We start from the raw sequence: 18,287 nt of genomic DNA, 5'->3' as shown, positions 1-18,287 counted from the left end.
GAGAATTCCCCTTCAAAAAGAACAAAGGAAGAAAGTGGTCATGGAACAGAAATCACTAATTGTCCGTTATCTGAATAACCAAAATATTCCCCCGATGAAGCCCAGAATGTCGCCTAAGTTGCACCCTGCTAAATCTCCAAGTTCATCGTGGAATCTTTTGCCTACCCATTTCAGTCTCAGACTCTGTATTCTGGGACAGTGGCATAGAATATTGCTTACTGTCTCCAGTTCCTCTTCGTCCTCACACAACCTGCAAAAATCCCGTGTGTTACCGACCCTATTACCCCCAAAGGCTCCAATTGCGCGGTGTCCGGTTATTACGCCTACTAAATAATAGCACTCTGGTTGCTTTTGGATTTAACTTCGGCCATAGTGTCCTAGAAATCCTACAATCCAGCCTACTGTGCCAGGATCGGTTGGTGGAGTTTTTGAAATATTCGGAGATTAGCCAATAGTAATAACAAATGGGGGATTTTCCCGAACCGACCCTATATCGAGCTCTGTCTGGCCAATTCATTCGCAATCTCATTATCACAGTGTCCCGGTACCCAACACAGCCTTTCCGTGTATAACCTGATTAACTCTTTCAGGTCCCTTTTGCAGTTATTTACCAAGGTAGAATGTAATGTTTTACACTGCAAAGCTTTAAGAGCTGCCTGACTATCAACATAAATCGTTACTTCCGAAGCTCTAGTAATGCGTGTCTGAATAATGTCCACGGATTTCCATATTGCCAAGATCTCCGCCTGAAAGATGCTACATTCGTCCGGAAGTCTGTGACACTTATATGTTGTCATCTACCAAATAAACCCCGGCGCCTGTACCAGAATCCATCATGGATCCATCAGTAAAGACTAACTCTTGCAGGTCCCTTATACAGCTATTTACCAAGCTTGAATGTAATGTTTTACGCTGCAAAGCTTTAAGAGCTGCCTGACTATCAACATAAATCGTTACTTCCGAACCCCTAGTAATGCGTGTCTGAATAATGACCACAGATTTCCATATTGCCAGGATCTCCGCCTGAAAGATGCTACATTCGTCCGGAAGTCTGTGAGACACTTTTATGTTGTCATCTACCAAATAAACCCCGGCACCTGTACCAGAATCCATCATGGATCCATCAGTAAAGACTGCACGCCCCTCACACAGTACTTCGGATACATCCCAATTTTAACCAGTCGGTTTTCCTATGATCCCTAAAGGGTTCCTTATTAGATTTATTCAAATTCACTGTGAAAGTAATCCGGCTATGCAGGGTACAAAATTTTAAAAAATCTACAATATTTTCGAAATGGTGCTCAAAAATTCCGTAATTTTAATCGTATTGCGTGACAAATAATTGTAAACTGTTTTAGAGTATTTTTGCTCCACAAAATGATTTTTAGTGGGTTTGAAATAGGTGTCAAAATTGTTTTAATTTTTGCTTATACAGAAAAATATTTAAAAATTGTTTGGCATTGAACCTAATCTAATATGCACCTTATAATGCACTAAAAGTAGTATTTTGAAAAAGGAATACTCTAACAAAAATCGCGCGATAAGCTCAAAATAACGGAATTTTTGGGACCCATTTCGAAAAAATTTTTTAACATATTATGAGATCACGAATTTCCATCTCTGGTAGGGAATTTACGCTCTTTTCAAAGAAAATATTTTTTATTTTCCTCGTATTCAGAACATTAATACGCATCGTTTGGGATGTATTCCCACAAAAACACGGGACACTCTAGTATACATATAATATGGTGTGTCTATTTTGTCAATCTCTGCTGAAAGATCTGATATATGTCCAGTAAAAACTTTTATTACCATGTAAGGGGTTAAAATGATAAAATTTACTTACATTTTAAGTCATTATTTTAACACGGTGATGTCATTGGAGGCAAGTACTTACTACAAACGATTACAAGTAATTAGAAAAAGTAGTCATTGTAAATCGCATTAAAAAACGTATACAGCATCCATATCTTCACTGGCAAGATGACTAATGAATTAGAAAGTATTTACATAACACATTATTAGTAAGACTTTAATAGACTACTTATATGTAATCGAGGCGATATGTAGTAGTCATTGCAAAGTATGCTTTTAGGAAAGTAATTGCCTAGTTTTTGCTGGATGATTATCATAACAAATATTTTTTAGTTTATGTAATTAAATATTATGTGGAGAACAATACTTGAATTCATATACATACATACCACATTTTCATCATATTATACTGTCAAACAGGGAAATTCACCACGCACCCCTACACAATCGCAACAACCGCTGATTATACAACATCATCAATAACAACGACAAACATTGTTGTAAATCAATCAGAACCCTACAGACAGTGATCTGCTCTGGCACTCTAAACTAGGTGAAGACCAGAGAGTAGCGTGGAACACTAATCTATCTAGTGCACCTTGAATGATGAGGGCCCCAAACGGATTTTGGGTAATTGCTCCTGACCTGATTAACTACGCAACCTAGAGTGCAGTAGTTTCTCTAACATCAAACCACTTAACCACAATCGTTTACTTGTATCGACCTAACGACTTCATAGTCTCTTGACGCCGAAATTCAATCAACCAAAAAAAGCAGACTACCACGACTTCAAACAATTCACATATTGCATTTTTCCACCAACGCACAGTGGGAGAAATGGCCAATCTGCTCGATCGTTAATTATATATTTATATTTAGTGGTCTGATCAATTAGAAATGTTTAGTAAATGGTTAATATATTAATAATAGTGATATGTTTATAATTTTGCATTTCATTCGGTTTCAAAACTTTTTTGAAAACGATATCATAATTTAGACATTTTGAGTTATATTTATTTACATTAGTATGGACCGAAACTATTATTTAATTTATTTTATACCCACCATCAAAAAAGATGGGGGGTATATTGATTTTGTCATTCCGTTTGTAACACATCGAAATATTGATCATAGACCCACAAAAGTATATATATTCTGGGTCCTCATTAAATTCTAAGACGATCTAGCCATGTCTGTCTGTCCGTCCGTCTGTCTGTCTGTTGAAAGCACGATAGAGTCCGAATGGAAAGAGCTAGAGGGTTGAAATTTCACATAAATATTTCTTATAGGTAAGGTTTGTTTGGTATTGGAAATGGGCAATATCGGTCCACGTTTTCGGATAGCCCCCATACAAGTGGCCCCTCGAAAAGCAGCTTTAACAGCCATAACTTGTTTAAAAATACGAATATAGCGATGAAATTCGACATAAGTAAGTTTCTTATGATCCAAAATCAGGATGAGCATCGGTCCATAATTGACCCTACCCCCCATATAAGGTCCCCTTCAGAAAATGACTTTAACGCTCATTACTGGCTTAAAAATACTAGTATATAGATGAAATTTGACATAAGTAAGTTTCATACGAGTCAAAATCTATCTAAAAAATTTTATGAGGATCGGTCCATGATTGACCCTACCCCCCATATAAGGTCTCCTTCAGAAAATGACTGCAACGCTCATTAATGGTTTAAAAATACGAGTGTAGCGATGAAATTCGACACAAGTAAATTTAATACGAACCAAATTCTGTCTACCAAATTTTATGAGGATCGACCCATAATTGACCCTACCCCCCTATATAAGATCCCCTTCAGAAAATTACTTTAACGCTTATAACTGGCCTAAATATACGAGTATATAGATGAAATTCGACATAAGTAAGTTTCGTTCGAGTAAAACGAGGTTTGATGGTGGGTATATAAGATTGGGCATAGCCGAATATAACACTCTTACTTGTTTTTTTTTTTTTTTGACAATGCCACTCATATGTATATATACTCATATATGTTTTTTGTTGGTACTGGTTCACTGTGTCAAATGAAAAAAACCGAAAAATAAAAACCCTTCCGCAAATTTTAAACTTGACATAGAAAACAAATCAAAACAAGTTAGAGTGCTATATTCGGCTGAGCCGAATCTTAAATACCCTCCACCAGCTACTTTTATATTAATACTTTTCTAATTGATCAAATATTTGTAGAAATAAGTTTTCTCATGTCTTAAATAGAAAAAATCCCAAGATTTAAACAGCTTAAATCTATTACAATTCCATGATTTATTGAACATTACAAACGCCATTTTCTTTATATTTTTATAGCGCTTAGCGATAATTAGTAAATTGCAAGTATGCATGTGTGTGAATTAAGGATTTTCAGGACCTAGTATTGGAGATATGACCAATTATAGACCGATCGTAAAACAATTCTATAGTTTAATTTATGTATATAAGAGCAATATTTTTGCTAAATGTATGGATATCAATATTTTGTAATGAGTTATGTGCGTTTAAGTGATTTTTGGGAGGGAACCTTGTATGGGAGCTATAACCAAAGTTGGACCGATCATGAAAAAATGTTCAAATAACATATCTGTATACAAAAATAATATTTATGCCAAATTTTTTATGGGTATCACTATTTGGTAATGAGTTATGTGCCTTTAAGTGTTTTTCTGAAAGGGACATTGTATGGGAGCTATGATCAATTATGGACCGATAGGAAAAAAATTTCACAGTAATATTTTCGTGCATATGAGCAACACTTGTACCAAATTTTATGTGGATATCTTAATTTTGTAATGAGTTATGTGCGTTTAAGTGATTTTCGGAAGGGGACCTTGTATGGGAGCTATGACCAATTATGGACCGATCGGAAAAAATTTAATAGTAATATTTCTGTATGCGAGAGCAATACTTGTACCAAATTTTATATTGATATCTTCATTTTGTAATGAGTTATGTGCGTTTAAGTGATTTTCGGGAGGGGACCTTGTATGGGAGCTATGACCAATTATGAACCGATGGAAAAAAAATTTCACTTGTACCAAATTTTATACGGATATCTTAATTTAGTAATGAATTATTTGCGTTTAAGTTATTTTCGGGAGGGGACCTTGTATGGGAGCTATGTCCAATTATGGACCGATCCAGAAAATTTTTTCTCTGAATGAATGCTATTGACATAAGATTTTAATTTGTAAAATTTTGTAAAGATTTCGATATTGTGACGGAAGTTAATAACAAAAAACCCATTTTCCGGGAATATGTACTTTTGTATGGGAGGTATATGAAATTGTGGACCGATTCTGGCAATTTTCAGCAGGAGTCAAGCTCTTGTATAGAAACGAATGTGTGGTAATTTTCATGGAATTATCTTGCATAGTTTTTGAGAAAATTACATCAGAATTTGTAAAAAATGCTTATTTTTTCGAGGTTGTTTCAAATTTTGATTCATAACTTTTCCCGGTGTTAACCTATTTTGCTCATTTTCAATACCAGGACTACCTAGGACAATAATAAATATTTTGGGTGAATTTCGTTAATTTTTGTTGCTTCGTGTTAACGTGAGAATGTTTTATACAGACAGACGGACGGACAGACGGCCTCAGAATTTCATATGGGTCTCAGATGAATATTTCTTGGTGTTACACACGGAATGACAATTTTATATATACCCTCTATCACCACTGATTGTGGTGGAGGGTATAAAAACTAACAAACTAAACATTGCACATTGGTGCAGCTATATGGGGAAGGTTAGCGATAATTCAATAATTAAAAATGAGATTTTCGAAACATTTATATTGCTGGAAAGCTGACATTTCCCTCCATGCAACCTCGTCATTAGTTTGTTCTGGACATTGTTATCTACCCTTAGGCGGAAGTTAAAGTCGGAGAAAAGGTCTAACAAAAAAAATAATTAAATTCAGTTTCTTAATAAGTGTATGTTTATCATGAAGAAAAGACGCTAAGTTGTTATAAAAAGTCCAAATTTTAAACAAATTACAATAAAATATTTTGTTGCTAATACATGTGTAAACTTTTATAAACATTTATGTAAAAACGGGATCAAATTTGTAATTATAAAAAAACATAATTTATTATTTTTAATTTTATAATTAAACAATTTAAAAAGCAAATATCAAAAATTCAAAAATTCTCCAGAATTCTCCTACAATTCGTTACACAAATTATTTATCAATATGAATATTAACAAATTCAATATCAAAATGTTGCTACAAAGAACTAGAGCCGCTCTAATGAATTTTCAATTATTTACTTTGAAGTACACCTCTTTTTACAAAATTTTGAACATATAAATGTGCATAAAGAAAAAAGACACAATTATTCCTAAATATAATTGTTGATACACAAAAACATATATATGTTTTTAATCTTTTGGTTATTACCTCCTGAAATTGTTCGATGGGTTATTATATTTTTACACATTTGTAATATAGGAGAAGTTCTCTTTTTAATGATACCAAACACTTTTATCAAAACCTTGTAGTTTATTAATCGCCATGTTTTAAGTATCGAATATACCGTACTTTTATTCTACAGAAGATTATGTTACACAAAACGCACGAAGTTGTCATGTGGTTGTTGTTTTTTATAACAACAATGCACGATGGGGCAGCCATAAGGTGATTTGTGGCGATAAATACAGAATTAAACCTGATTTTTATAAAACAAATGATATGACATTTGAAAGAGGACATTTACGTTGGTTGTTTTTTTTTCCTATTTTTTTAAAGCAACAACAACATGTATTAGAAAAAAACGTTTGTTTGAATTTGTGTTGGTTTCATTGGCTTGTGTATTTTGTTATTAAGTTTATCGTTTTTGTCGTTGTTTCTTTTGTTTTGCTATTGCTAAAGTAATGGAAGAGTCGGAAAAAATTAAATAATTTGAAATTTAAAATTAATCTTTTTTAAAAACACACAATGGCGAACTTAGACTTCTTACTTGTTTTAAGTAAGTTTGAGTGACAAGTGAATCTATGTGAGTCGACCAAGTCAAATTATTGTTGAAGAAGACATCGAGATTTTTAGCCTTCAGAACAATTTCAATTGTTTGATTATTTATTAATATTTTGATAGGGGATAAAATACTGATGGAATTTTTTGTGAATAATTAAGCATTTTGATTTCTTTGGGTTAAGACATAGTCCGTTTTTTACTGACCAACAGTGTATTGTAATAAGGTCACAGTTAATTTTGTTGACATTTTCCTGCAGGGATCTGAACGTCGCATAGTGAGACATTTGGTACTTTTAGAACGACAAAAATAAAAAATTAAACGCTTTCCAATTGTCTTGCTTGTTATTATAGTTAACAGTAAACATTCCATATACTATAGAAAAATAACTAAAAATATTGCAGAGTTCCTTTAACCCGAAATATAGATGCTCAAAGTTGCTACTTTTAAAAATAAAATAATTTTCTTGTAATATTCCTGAAGCGGCATATTAATTTTGAATGCGTATATCTTGGTAAATATTTCAGATATTTATATAGTTTCTTCAGTGTAGTATAATTTAGTACTTCAAGATTATTCTGCAATGATTTTTTAGACAAAAGCTCAATTTTAAAGGTTTTATTTTTAACTCTAAGGAAAAATAATATTAATAATAAAAAGATATTTAAAAATTATATTTTTAATGGAATAGATCTAATGACTGCAGCCAATCGCAGTTATCTAATTATAACCTTGCATAGGAAATTTTCTATAGAAACATATATATGAAAATTGGCTACGATCTTTTGCGATCTTCAGAGATATTGAAAAAATTAGAGTGTCCTATAGAATTTAATATGTTTTTTTTTTTTTTTTTTTAAATTAAGTGTAAACTCACGTTAGGGGTATACATAAATTTTGGCCTTGGCACCATGTATTAGCCCACAATTAGTGTTTTTAAAAGACAATTACTTAAGCCAATCAGGTGTCATAGCTTTATTTAAAAAGTAAAATTTTCTGTTTATTTCCAGATTTAAATTCATAGATTATAAATTTATTTTGTTCTTTGTAAAAACCGCGGAATTTATATTTTATTTTAAATTTTAATTAGAGTATAAATTGTTTGTTAATGTTGCATTCAATTATTTGCAAATATTTGTACAATTTGATAAAAATTTCTAAGAGTGACTACCCTAATATTCATTAGGGTATATAACCACCCTAATAAACATGTTTTTAAAAATTATAGAAGAGCATGCACTAAAACTGCAATGCAGAGCATTTGAGACAAATCGGATAATACTAACCCGTTTAAAACAGTATCTAAACGTTGAAAATGTGTTTAAATAGGAAAATGGGTTTTATTAACTTTTTGACTGTGCTACAAATATTTATATTTTGCATTTTCTTATAAATAAATAGCAATCTGTATAAAATTGTCTTTCTAAAAATATATAAAAATTTAAAATCGATTGCAAAAGTTTTGAGATATATGCGACCAAAAATTAAATTTTTATTCAATATATACTTGTAAAAATGGGCGTGGCAGCAGTCTTATCGTGCTGATTATTATGTGGAGCGTTTGGCCAATTGTTTGCTAACTGTAACTAAAATTAGAACTCAATATCACTAAGATTTGATTAATGTCGTTCTAAAAGTGCCAAATGTCTCACTGTGCATCGTCTACATATATCTCTCACATATTAGCGGTACCTGCGATTTAAATTTTGAGGATTACGGAGAAAACAATTTTTTGATAAAATTTTTGGAAAACAGGATTTATTTTGTACTGTTATGTATTCAAGATATTGGGAAACATACATGTAAAGAATAATGTTAATCCATAAACTGAAGGTTAAACTCAAGCTATGCAATATTGGTAAATTTTCATGAAAGCATATTATTTTGCTTTCAACCGATATAAATGAAATATATAAATTACTGAAAAATATATAAAGATTAAAATAGCATAACAATAAAATTTTTTTAGTTAGTTAACGAGTTTCAAAGGAGGATGTACATACTCTATCGGGTCTGTTGTGCTCTCCTTAACCAGTGTCTCAGGTGGGAATCGAACCCACCACCTCCGGTCTACTAGACTAGAACACTAACCACTAATCTACCGGAAGCCACAAACAAAATTTTAATTCAAAATACTTTTAACAAAAAAATATATTTTAGCAATACACATATCGTCACCTAATACGCAAACGGCCCTATCTAACATTTTTAAAATTTTACAGGAGAAGCAAAAAATTATTTAAATTGAAAAGTTTGTTTCTATCAAATAAACAAATTGTTTAATGGTGAAACGTATTATTTGTTATGACAATTGACATTGGCGTACATAAAAATGGATAAATTGGACTTTTACCTTTAATATTTAAATGTTTTTGTAGATAGGGCCTTTTGTTTTTTGTCAATAATTTTGGTCGGAGGAGTCTAAAAGTAAGTTTTTTTTTTTCATAGGAAATGTATGAAATTTCGTTTTCTGTGCCGATTACGGTGTATGCGGAAACCTGCCTTAAGTCGTTTGTTTGTTTGTTCGTTCGTCAATCACGCTTAAACGGCTGAAACGATTTTATTCAAATTTGGAATATAGTAAGATCTATACATGGAGGGTGTTATAGGCTATATTGTTTTCAAAACTTGCGTAGAATGGGACAAAAAGGGGTGAGTGAAAACAGGTAAATTAGGTACTATTAAAGCGTCTATGTAGGTTAGGTTAGGTTAGGTTACGTGGGTCGCTCGCTAGCAAGCGAGTTCACTCGGAGGCCTTATGGCCCATTGTGATACCCTTAGAATTACCATTCTCTAGCGATGAGAGAATGGTTACCCTCCCTAATTTCGTTGACTACTTGGTTCGTTCGGTCTCCATGTAAACCAGCCGGTGCTTTTAATAAAACCGATCATGTTTATCAGTGACGCATCTCTGAGACAGTCTAGATCATGAAAAAGAGCTCTACCCAGATAGAGTAGTCTGTGCTCTTGTAAGGCTGGACAGTCACATAGAAGGTGTTGTACCGATTCCACTTCCTCTTCGTCCAAGCAGCTTCTACAGTAGCTATGATTTGGGTAGCCCATACGTTCTGACATATGTCCAATCATACAGTGCACAGTAATTATACCAGTTAGAAGCCTAATCGAGTTCTTACCAAGAGATAAGAGGGTCTTAGTCCTATCCGTTGTCAGAGTGGGCCAGAGCAGTCTCGATATTCTACAAGTGGTGAGATTTGACCACCTGAGTTCCGTCTTGATTGATGCAAGGCTGTCCAAGTATATATGTATAGTCGAATTTTCGAGATTTAGTTCCCGGATTCTTCTCGCGGCAGTATAGATGGCATATATATCTGCCTGAAGGACCGTGCAGGTGTCAGGTAGTCGAAGAGACAGTAGAAGATTTAGTTTATCGGAGAAGATTCCCGATCGCGTGCCTCTTTCTGTCTTTGAGCCATCTGTGCACAGAAAAAAATGGAATTCAAAATCAAACAAAAAATTCATAAAGCCAAGTATTTTTTTTACTAAAATAGGACCTATCACAAAATTCGTAAAATCAAGTACTCAAATTCGTAAATTCTTTATTGAAAAAATTTCAGGATTTTTCTTATTAAAATAATATACTATTTACGAAAAACATTAATAAATAATCGCAACATTTCCAAACAATTATTTTACTGAAACAATAACACAAGTTATTAGTATTTGTACTGAAATTCAAGCAAATATGTTATCTGAAACATTTAAATTATTTATTGTATTTTGGCAATAATAATAAGAAAATTTTTCATTGAATCTATAAAAATTTTGTTAAAAAATATATACTAATTTTTAACAAAAATTTTACAAAAAATATTTAAAACTAAAAGTAGTAAAAAAATTACATATATATTTACAACATTTTTAAGAAAACGTTTCTAATTCTAGAAACTATTATTTTGTACTGTGAAAACTGAAACACTTATACATTAAATGTTATAAACCAAATAAGAATTATATCAATTCGTTTTAGTACATTCCAAAACTGGTTTTATTGTTGTATTCCATATGCTGACATAAAAATAAAACTCAAACAAAAACATTTATTGAATCAGTAAAAATATTTACTGAAAGTTAAATTTATTTCAATAAAGTGTTTGTTAGAAAATATTTTCCTTCTGTGTGAACATCAAACAAATTCGTTATAAACCCAAATAAAAATATTAATAAAAATAGAAATTAAATTTAAGCAACCGATTGTTAAGAAAAAAATTGTGCATTTTTTTTTCTGTGTGTAGATTGAGATCACGTCATCCCTTAGGACAGTATTCGCGGCCCAATCATCCCTTGTCTTTATTTTGGTCTTGAATGACCTATTAAAATTCAGTGTAGATAGAATGTAATCTGTTTCCTGCCCATGATAGGCCTGCCTATCTTTTGTAGGATGGTGCCATGACCAATGCGGTCGTGCTTCAACCCGTTCGACTGTTTAAGTCGTAGAGCAGATTTAGCAGAAATGCATTTGATGTATATATCAAGGGGAGTAATGTTCAGCATCGTCTCTAGACTAGCCTGAGGGGTGGAACTCAAACAGCCAGTGATTGCAAGACATGCCAATCTTTGTACCTTGTTCAGAATAGAGAGATAAGTCTTGGTATCCACCGCTCTCCACCAAACAAGAGCTCCGTAGGTCAAGATAGGTCTTATGACCGCGGTGTACATCCAGTGCACAATGTATGGTTTAAGACCCCATCTTTTCCCAAAGGTTTTCTTACATATACAGAAGGCACATAATGCCTTCTTCATTCGACTCTCAGCATTACGTTTCCACGTGAGTTTAGAGTCTAGGATTACGCCAAGATATTTGGCTTCGCTTGAGGTGTTCAAAATGGTACCATCCAAACGCGGAGGTCTGAATTCTGGAATTTTGTACCTCCTGGTGAAAAGAACCAGTTCAGTTTTGGCCGTGTTGACACCCAGACCGTTTTCCTTGGCCCATGATAGTAGAACGCTGAGGGCTGATTCCATGAGTTCACTTATTGTGGGATGAAACTTCCCTTGAATAAGGAGCACGACGTCGTCAGCATATGCGACTACTTTGAAGCCCATCCTACTGAGTCTGAAAAGGATTTTATTCACGACAAGATTCCACAGGAGTGGAGAGATAACACCACCTTGTGGTGTGCCCCTTGTCACTACTTTCTTGTCTTGCCAATACCCATATTAGAGTTAATGGCCCTACTCTTAAGCATGTTTTCTGTCCAGTTTTTTATCCGGTCGGTTTTCCTAGGATTTCTAAAGGGGTTTTCCCTAGCCATCGTAAGCTGTATCGTAAAGATTATTCTGTGATGATCAGAGAATGAGCACTCGAGTGATACTCTCCAATCAAGAATTCTGACTGAGTCAGTGTTCCCTACCAAAGTAATATCAATGACCTGTTCCCTGATCCTATTGAAAAACGTTGGTCTATTACCCCTATTGCAAACACTAAGGTTAGTAGTTAGAAGGTATTGAAGTAAACACTCACCCCTGTCATTTATATCCGAGCTCCCCCACAGAGTATGATGGGCATTAGCATCACATCCTATGACAAGATCATGGCCCCTTGTATCACACCATTCTATTAGTGTGCGTACGGCACGTGAGGGCGGATTGTCTTCGTCGTACGGTAGGTACGCAGATGATATAATTAGAGTTGGTAGCCCCTGTCGCTCTAATGCAACTACCGTTAAATCACCAGAACTGTAATTAGATAGAAGGAAAACTTTAATGTCTTTCGTGACCAAAATACAGCTCCTTATTTTACCTTCAGGGATTGGAGAGAGGAGCACATAGTTTCGTGACCGGACGCCTCGAACTTTACTGGCTGCAAGCCAGGGTTCTTGGATTAAGGCCACGTGGATAACTTCCTTCTCCATAAAGCGCAGCAAGTCGTCCGTTGCTGCTTCGGAGTGGTGCAGATTAATCTGTACCACCCTCAGGCCGCTTGGACTCATCACTGCGTTTCTCTGCGGGCAAGATCAACCGAATTTGGTTGAGCCCGTACTTTATGACGCCTTGAGAGGAACGAAGGAGTCGGAGGGATTCTGAACCAATTTTGATCCAGAGATCCTTACCTTCTCCATTGTCCCTCGTGCGTCCTCGTTCTACCGTCCAGTCATCAGTACCAAGTTCCTTATTCTGACGCTTGATTAGTGTTAGTATGGATTTGTCCTCCAGAATAGGAGGAGGAACCCACACTCTCACCGTCGTACGAAAAGGTACTTGGTCCAGTGGGACGATTTCAATCTTCGCGTTGGGCCAGGGTTCGCCAACTCCTCGGATGCAGTTTTTGAGAAAGCCTAGGGCTTTCTCATTACCGCATCCGATGATTTTGACACCCTTTGACCATTTGGCGCCATCGAACGCAGTAAAGGAGTCATCCTCACTGCGTGCGAGTTCGTCAACTAGTGCCCGCAAGATCTTCTCCTCCAGAAGTAGCCATCTGTCCGTAGTAATTTTCACATCGGGATGACTACGCACAGTGGTATAGGAAAAAAAAAAGAGGGAAATAATTCGGTAACTTCTAAACGGTTAATCCGATTTTAATGAAATTTGGTATGCACAAAGAGGAGGTGTTGTCGGTTTTGAATTTGGACCTTATAGGCCAACCAGGGGCCCGGCGGGGGGTCCTCAAATTAGGACATATATTCGTATATAGAATCTCCTCATCGAGCACTATAAAAAATGTTGTCGTAGCAGTAAATTATCTGTTATAGTTTAGGAGATATTCGCATTTGAAAATTAAAATTTTAAAATTTTTACCGTCCTTACTTTAGTTTTTTTGATAATAGCGGGTCCAAATATTCCCGATTTTCGCCATTTTTTTTATTCGCTTAACAACAAGTTTATATATCAAGCAGTGAAAGAATTATGTAAAAATCATGACTGAGTCCAAAGTTATAGGCATTTTAATTTAAAAAATGAAAAAAAGGCGATTTTTTGTAATTTTTTTGGGAAAAAAGTATCTTTTTCTTTTTAAGTTATCTAAAAAGTTTCTAAGAAGATGTATATAGAATTTATACTTTTTGGAAAGCTGACTTTACATAAAGTACGATAAATGAAACAAAACCTAAAAATTTTTGATACCGAGGGGACCAGGTCCATCCAAAAAAACCCTATTTTTTATGGAAAATTCAATTTTGAGCAAAAATTCTCAAATCGCATAGTCGATATCAAATTATAGTGACCTGTTTTATATGACCCAATATGTTCTTAATCATTTTGTAACGGGTTTCGATAACCCCGCCCCTGGTATGGATATAATAGGCAAAAAACCAAAAAATCCCATTTTTGGGATTTTTTAAAACTTTTTTGGGAATTCCGGGATTTCTAATAAGAAAATCTTTTAGAAAATTTACATAGCACTATTATTTTTCTATTCAAAAATGTTTTTTATTCAGTTTTTGCGAAGATACAATTTTTTCAAATTGCAATAAAAATTTTATTTATGAATATTTTTTGATGAAATTTTACAGTTATACAGTTATAAATAAAAATTTCGAATTTTCTTATTAGAAATCCCGGAATTCTCAAAAAAGTTTTAAAAAATCCCAAAAATGGGATTTTTTGGTTTTTTGCCTATTATATCCATACCAGGGGCAGGGTTATCGAAACCCGCTACAAAATGATTAAGAACATATTGGGTCATATAAAACAGGTCACTATAATTTGATATTTTTTTCCCAAAAAATTACAAAAAATCGCCTTTTTTTATTTTTTAAATTAAAATGCCTATAACTTTGGACTCAGTCATGATTTTTACATAATTCTTTCACTGCTTAATATATAAACTTGTTGTTAAGCGAATAAAAAAATGGCGAAAATCGGGAATATTTGGACCCGCTATTATCAAAAAAACTAAAGTAAGGACGGTAAAAATTTTAAAATTTTAATTTTCAAATGCGAATATCTCCTAAACTATAAGAGATAATTTACTGCTTTTTTTACTAATTTTTTTTAAATCGGAACTCAAATGAAGAAATAGGATCGTTTTAAAAATTTAACATAGCCGAGGTGTCCTAATTTGAGGACCCCCCGCCGGGCCCCTGGTTGCCTATAAGGTCCAAATTCAAAACCTAAAATCGACAACACCTCCTCTTTGTGCATACCAAATTTCATTAAAATCGGATTAACCGTTTAGAAGTTTCCCTCTTTTTTTTTCCTATACCACTGTGCTACGGTCTATGATGGCTACTTGTAGCTCAGGTGCTGATGTTAAGCTAGTTGATGGTTTCAACCGCTTACCCTCAGACACCTGCGTTTCACCTGACCTTTGCCGCTTTATACTAGGCCTGCTTGCTGGACCTTTGATGACCGTCGCCGTACCTCGAGAAGAGGAAGATGCAGACAGTCCCTTGGGTGTTGTGCTAGCAGACTTTGTCATGCCGCATTGGTCATCACCTCTCTTTGGTCCCGACGTGGCCTTCTTTGATGAAGATGGCTGTACGTTGAGATTCTCCGAGACGGTGATCGTGTTCGGTCCAGTGCTGGCATGGGGCACATGTTTAGATGTGGTCACATGCCTGCTCTGGTAGTTTATACCTCTACCATAGGTGTGAAAAAAGACACTGCCGCTCTGGAGTCAGACGCAGACCAGGATGCCGCTCAATATGAGTCAGACGCACCCTGGATTTTGTTACGACCAAAAACATTCAGACTGACAGAACCAGATTGTACCTTCCAGCCGCCCTTAACATAGGGAACATACACAAAAGTGCTTTAAGACCGATCTTTTTCTGTTCTGAAGTCAAAATATTTTAGATTATTTTTTTTTTTATAGTCTCAGAAATATGTATGTTTCGAATGCCACTCTTAGGGGGAAAACAGGTACAAAAGGGAATTCTGTATTTGCTGTATAAACCGGTAAAAGCAGGTCTTAGGCTACGTTCACACCTATCAAATGTTTGACTAAAATGACGTGACCCCTAAAAAAATCTACATTTTGATTTCCTTAAAATATATATTTATTTGCACAAACATAATATATCTTTGACGACATCAGTTCAGAACGTCTTTATTATTTGTTTCGACAATATTTGCAATTACAAAAATCATGCAGAATCAAAAAAAAAAAAAAAAATTACAAAATTAGTGGTTACGTCTTTTTCATCAAATGTTTGATAGGTCTGAACGTAGCTTTATACTATCTTTTTTCAAATTAGAAACATAGTTTTGAGGGTATTATTATATTGTTTCTTTAAAAAATGGATGAAAAACAGGCAAAATTAGTTTTAAGCGTAATTACTAATTATTGTCCATACTTAAGAAAAACCATTTTCAATTTAGCTTCTTAAAGCGTCAGAAATATGTATTAGCAAAGTCACGTTGCGATGGTTGGACCAGAGGGAGACAAAAAATAAGGCAAAGGCCAAAATGGGCAAAATTAGTACTTCTCTGCTTTAAGACTGATTATGACCACGATTTTTAGTCTCAGAAATATGTACATTTCGAGAGCCCACCCTTAGTGGAAGTTGTTTTATGTTAACGAAATTTGTATATTTCTGAAAGCCTCCGATCTTTTGCATAAATTGATCTATAGTTTACCCAAAGGGGATAATAGTAAAGTTTAATTTTATGAAACCACTTAAATGCCCGGGCAACACCGGGTACAAAATCCTAGTTTAATAAAAAGTTTTGTTGAATCAATGTGATTTTGCTCTAATGCACGTGAAAAGAAAAACAAATAAATATTATTATTCACTAAAATCAATTTCATTGTTATTAATAACGTAAAAACAAATCTTAATTACTTTTAAAACTTCATATATAATAGCGGTTTTCACTCTTGGTAGTATGTTTAATACCCTATTATATTTACCGAATTTTTATAGAAAGCGTGAGCGAACTTTTGTTGTTTATTGTAAACTAGGTAAAACAGCTGATTTTTTGTTATTACGCAAAAATGAAATTCAATGTATAGTGTTAAAGATTATCACAAAATCCATGAAAGAGTTTCGAAATATCTTAACACAACTAGTTTTTAGCAGTTACCCAGCAAAATATTTGCTTACAAATTCACTAGAAAAATCACCAGTACTCATCGAGTAAAGTGCTTACAATTCTACTAGAAAAAGTACTTATTTTTGTTTGAGATGTTCCAAAAGTAAGTCAATATTATTTGGTTGGAAATAAGTTGTTTTTTAGTAGAGTTATTTATAGAATATTTATGAAAAAATAAAAGTCGACACAGACTGGGGTTGAACTCTACCTTCCGTCTACCAGTTGAATGCTACTCTTACCACACCACTGCTTTGTTGATTTATTGTGCGTCAAATAATAGTTTTCACACACAAATACTATTTTATTTTCTGTTTGTCTAAAAATAGACATTTGATATCGTGTGCACAAAAAAAGGAAAAAAACAGAAAAAGTAACTGTTTTATTTTTGTTTGTTTCTTTATTTTGATTTTTTTAAACTTTACCTACAAAGTAAGTCATTAATGAAGTACTTAATGGTAATCATTGTAAGCAAAGATTTTGCTGGATATTAAGTTTTTACAACATTTTTTATGTTACTATTTGCTTGAGACATTTTTGCCTATTCTTAAAATATAATTGCCAAGAGACATCTTAATTTGTTTTCTTAGTTTTTGTTGAGGGAATGGTTGTATTAGCAAAAATTATGTTTACGTTCTGTCTCCAAAATTTGAAATTCCAATGAAAAAACTACATTAGACCATCACACTGCTAATTTTCACTTTAAGTTATTGGCGGTATGCCGATCAGCTGTTTATTTTGTTGGTAAATCTACCACGCTTATATACTAGACCTTTTTTCATGGTAGTTCTAGTACAGCGATGTATATTTAAAATAAATATATTTTGTTGTTGCGTTGATGTAAATAGTATTATTTATAATATACCTACCATCTTAACATGGATACAATGGTACTTTACTACCAAGAGTGAAAACCGCTAATATCTATTAAAATTTCATTTATACTTTTGTATTTCATACTTTAATAACAATACATATATATTTTTTTATATTTTGCAGTGTTGTCTTTACAAGAATTATGTTGCCGTACAATTGTCAGACGTACCAGCGTATATGCAATAGATTCCTTACCTCTGCCTCCATCTGTCAAATCAACACTAAAATCATATGCTCTGACTACTTCCCAGTGTTTTAATACGTTAAGTAATAATTCGAAAAGTAAAAACCGATGTAAAACACCAACGAGTAGTGGACGAAACAGCTGTTGCATTACGTGATTGTTTCATACGTTTAAATTACTTGCATTACATCTATAATATATTTACAAAGTATTTATTTTAATTACATATTTATAGCATTACACACTAACTTAGTATCTAAAGTTGTTAATTTCATATTTCTGTTTACATGAATTTTTATTATTTTTTATTGATAAATTAAAGAAATACAAGCAAAACAAGATGTTTTTATTTTTGTATTATAAACGTATAAACTTGATAGATGGCATACTAGTTTTGAATTTTGGCAAACAATTTAAGGGTATTTATGTGGATAAAATTTG

The 18,287-nt window shown here is 33.6% G+C and overlaps 1 protein-coding gene across 2 annotated transcripts in view; it reads left to right on the top strand.

Annotated features, from left to right (window-relative positions):
- The window catches only part of LOC119601479 (ras-related protein Rab-40C), a 41,915-nt gene extending 23,881 nt beyond the window's left edge, over positions 1-18,034 (top strand). For both annotated transcript variants that reach the window (XM_037952432.1, XM_037952433.1), the window contains exon 5: positions 17,786-18,034. In XM_037952432.1, the coding sequence (XP_037808360.1) occupies positions 17,786-18,003 (218 nt within the window). In that variant the 3' untranslated portion in view covers positions 18,004-18,034. The remainder of the gene's footprint in view (positions 1-17,785) is intronic.
- The last annotated feature ends 253 nt before the right edge of the window (positions 18,035-18,287 follow it).

The sequence above is a fragment of the Lucilia sericata genome, unplaced genomic scaffold, assembly GCF_015586225.1.
Source record: "Lucilia sericata isolate MDLA Ls3-8-SP2 unplaced genomic scaffold, ASM1558622v1 Contig000168F_arrow, whole genome shotgun sequence".
Taxonomy (NCBI): Eukaryota; Metazoa; Arthropoda; class Insecta; order Diptera; family Calliphoridae; genus Lucilia; species Lucilia sericata.
The sequence above is the reverse complement of the archived record's forward strand: the minus strand, read 5'-3'. Positions and strand labels throughout refer to the sequence as shown.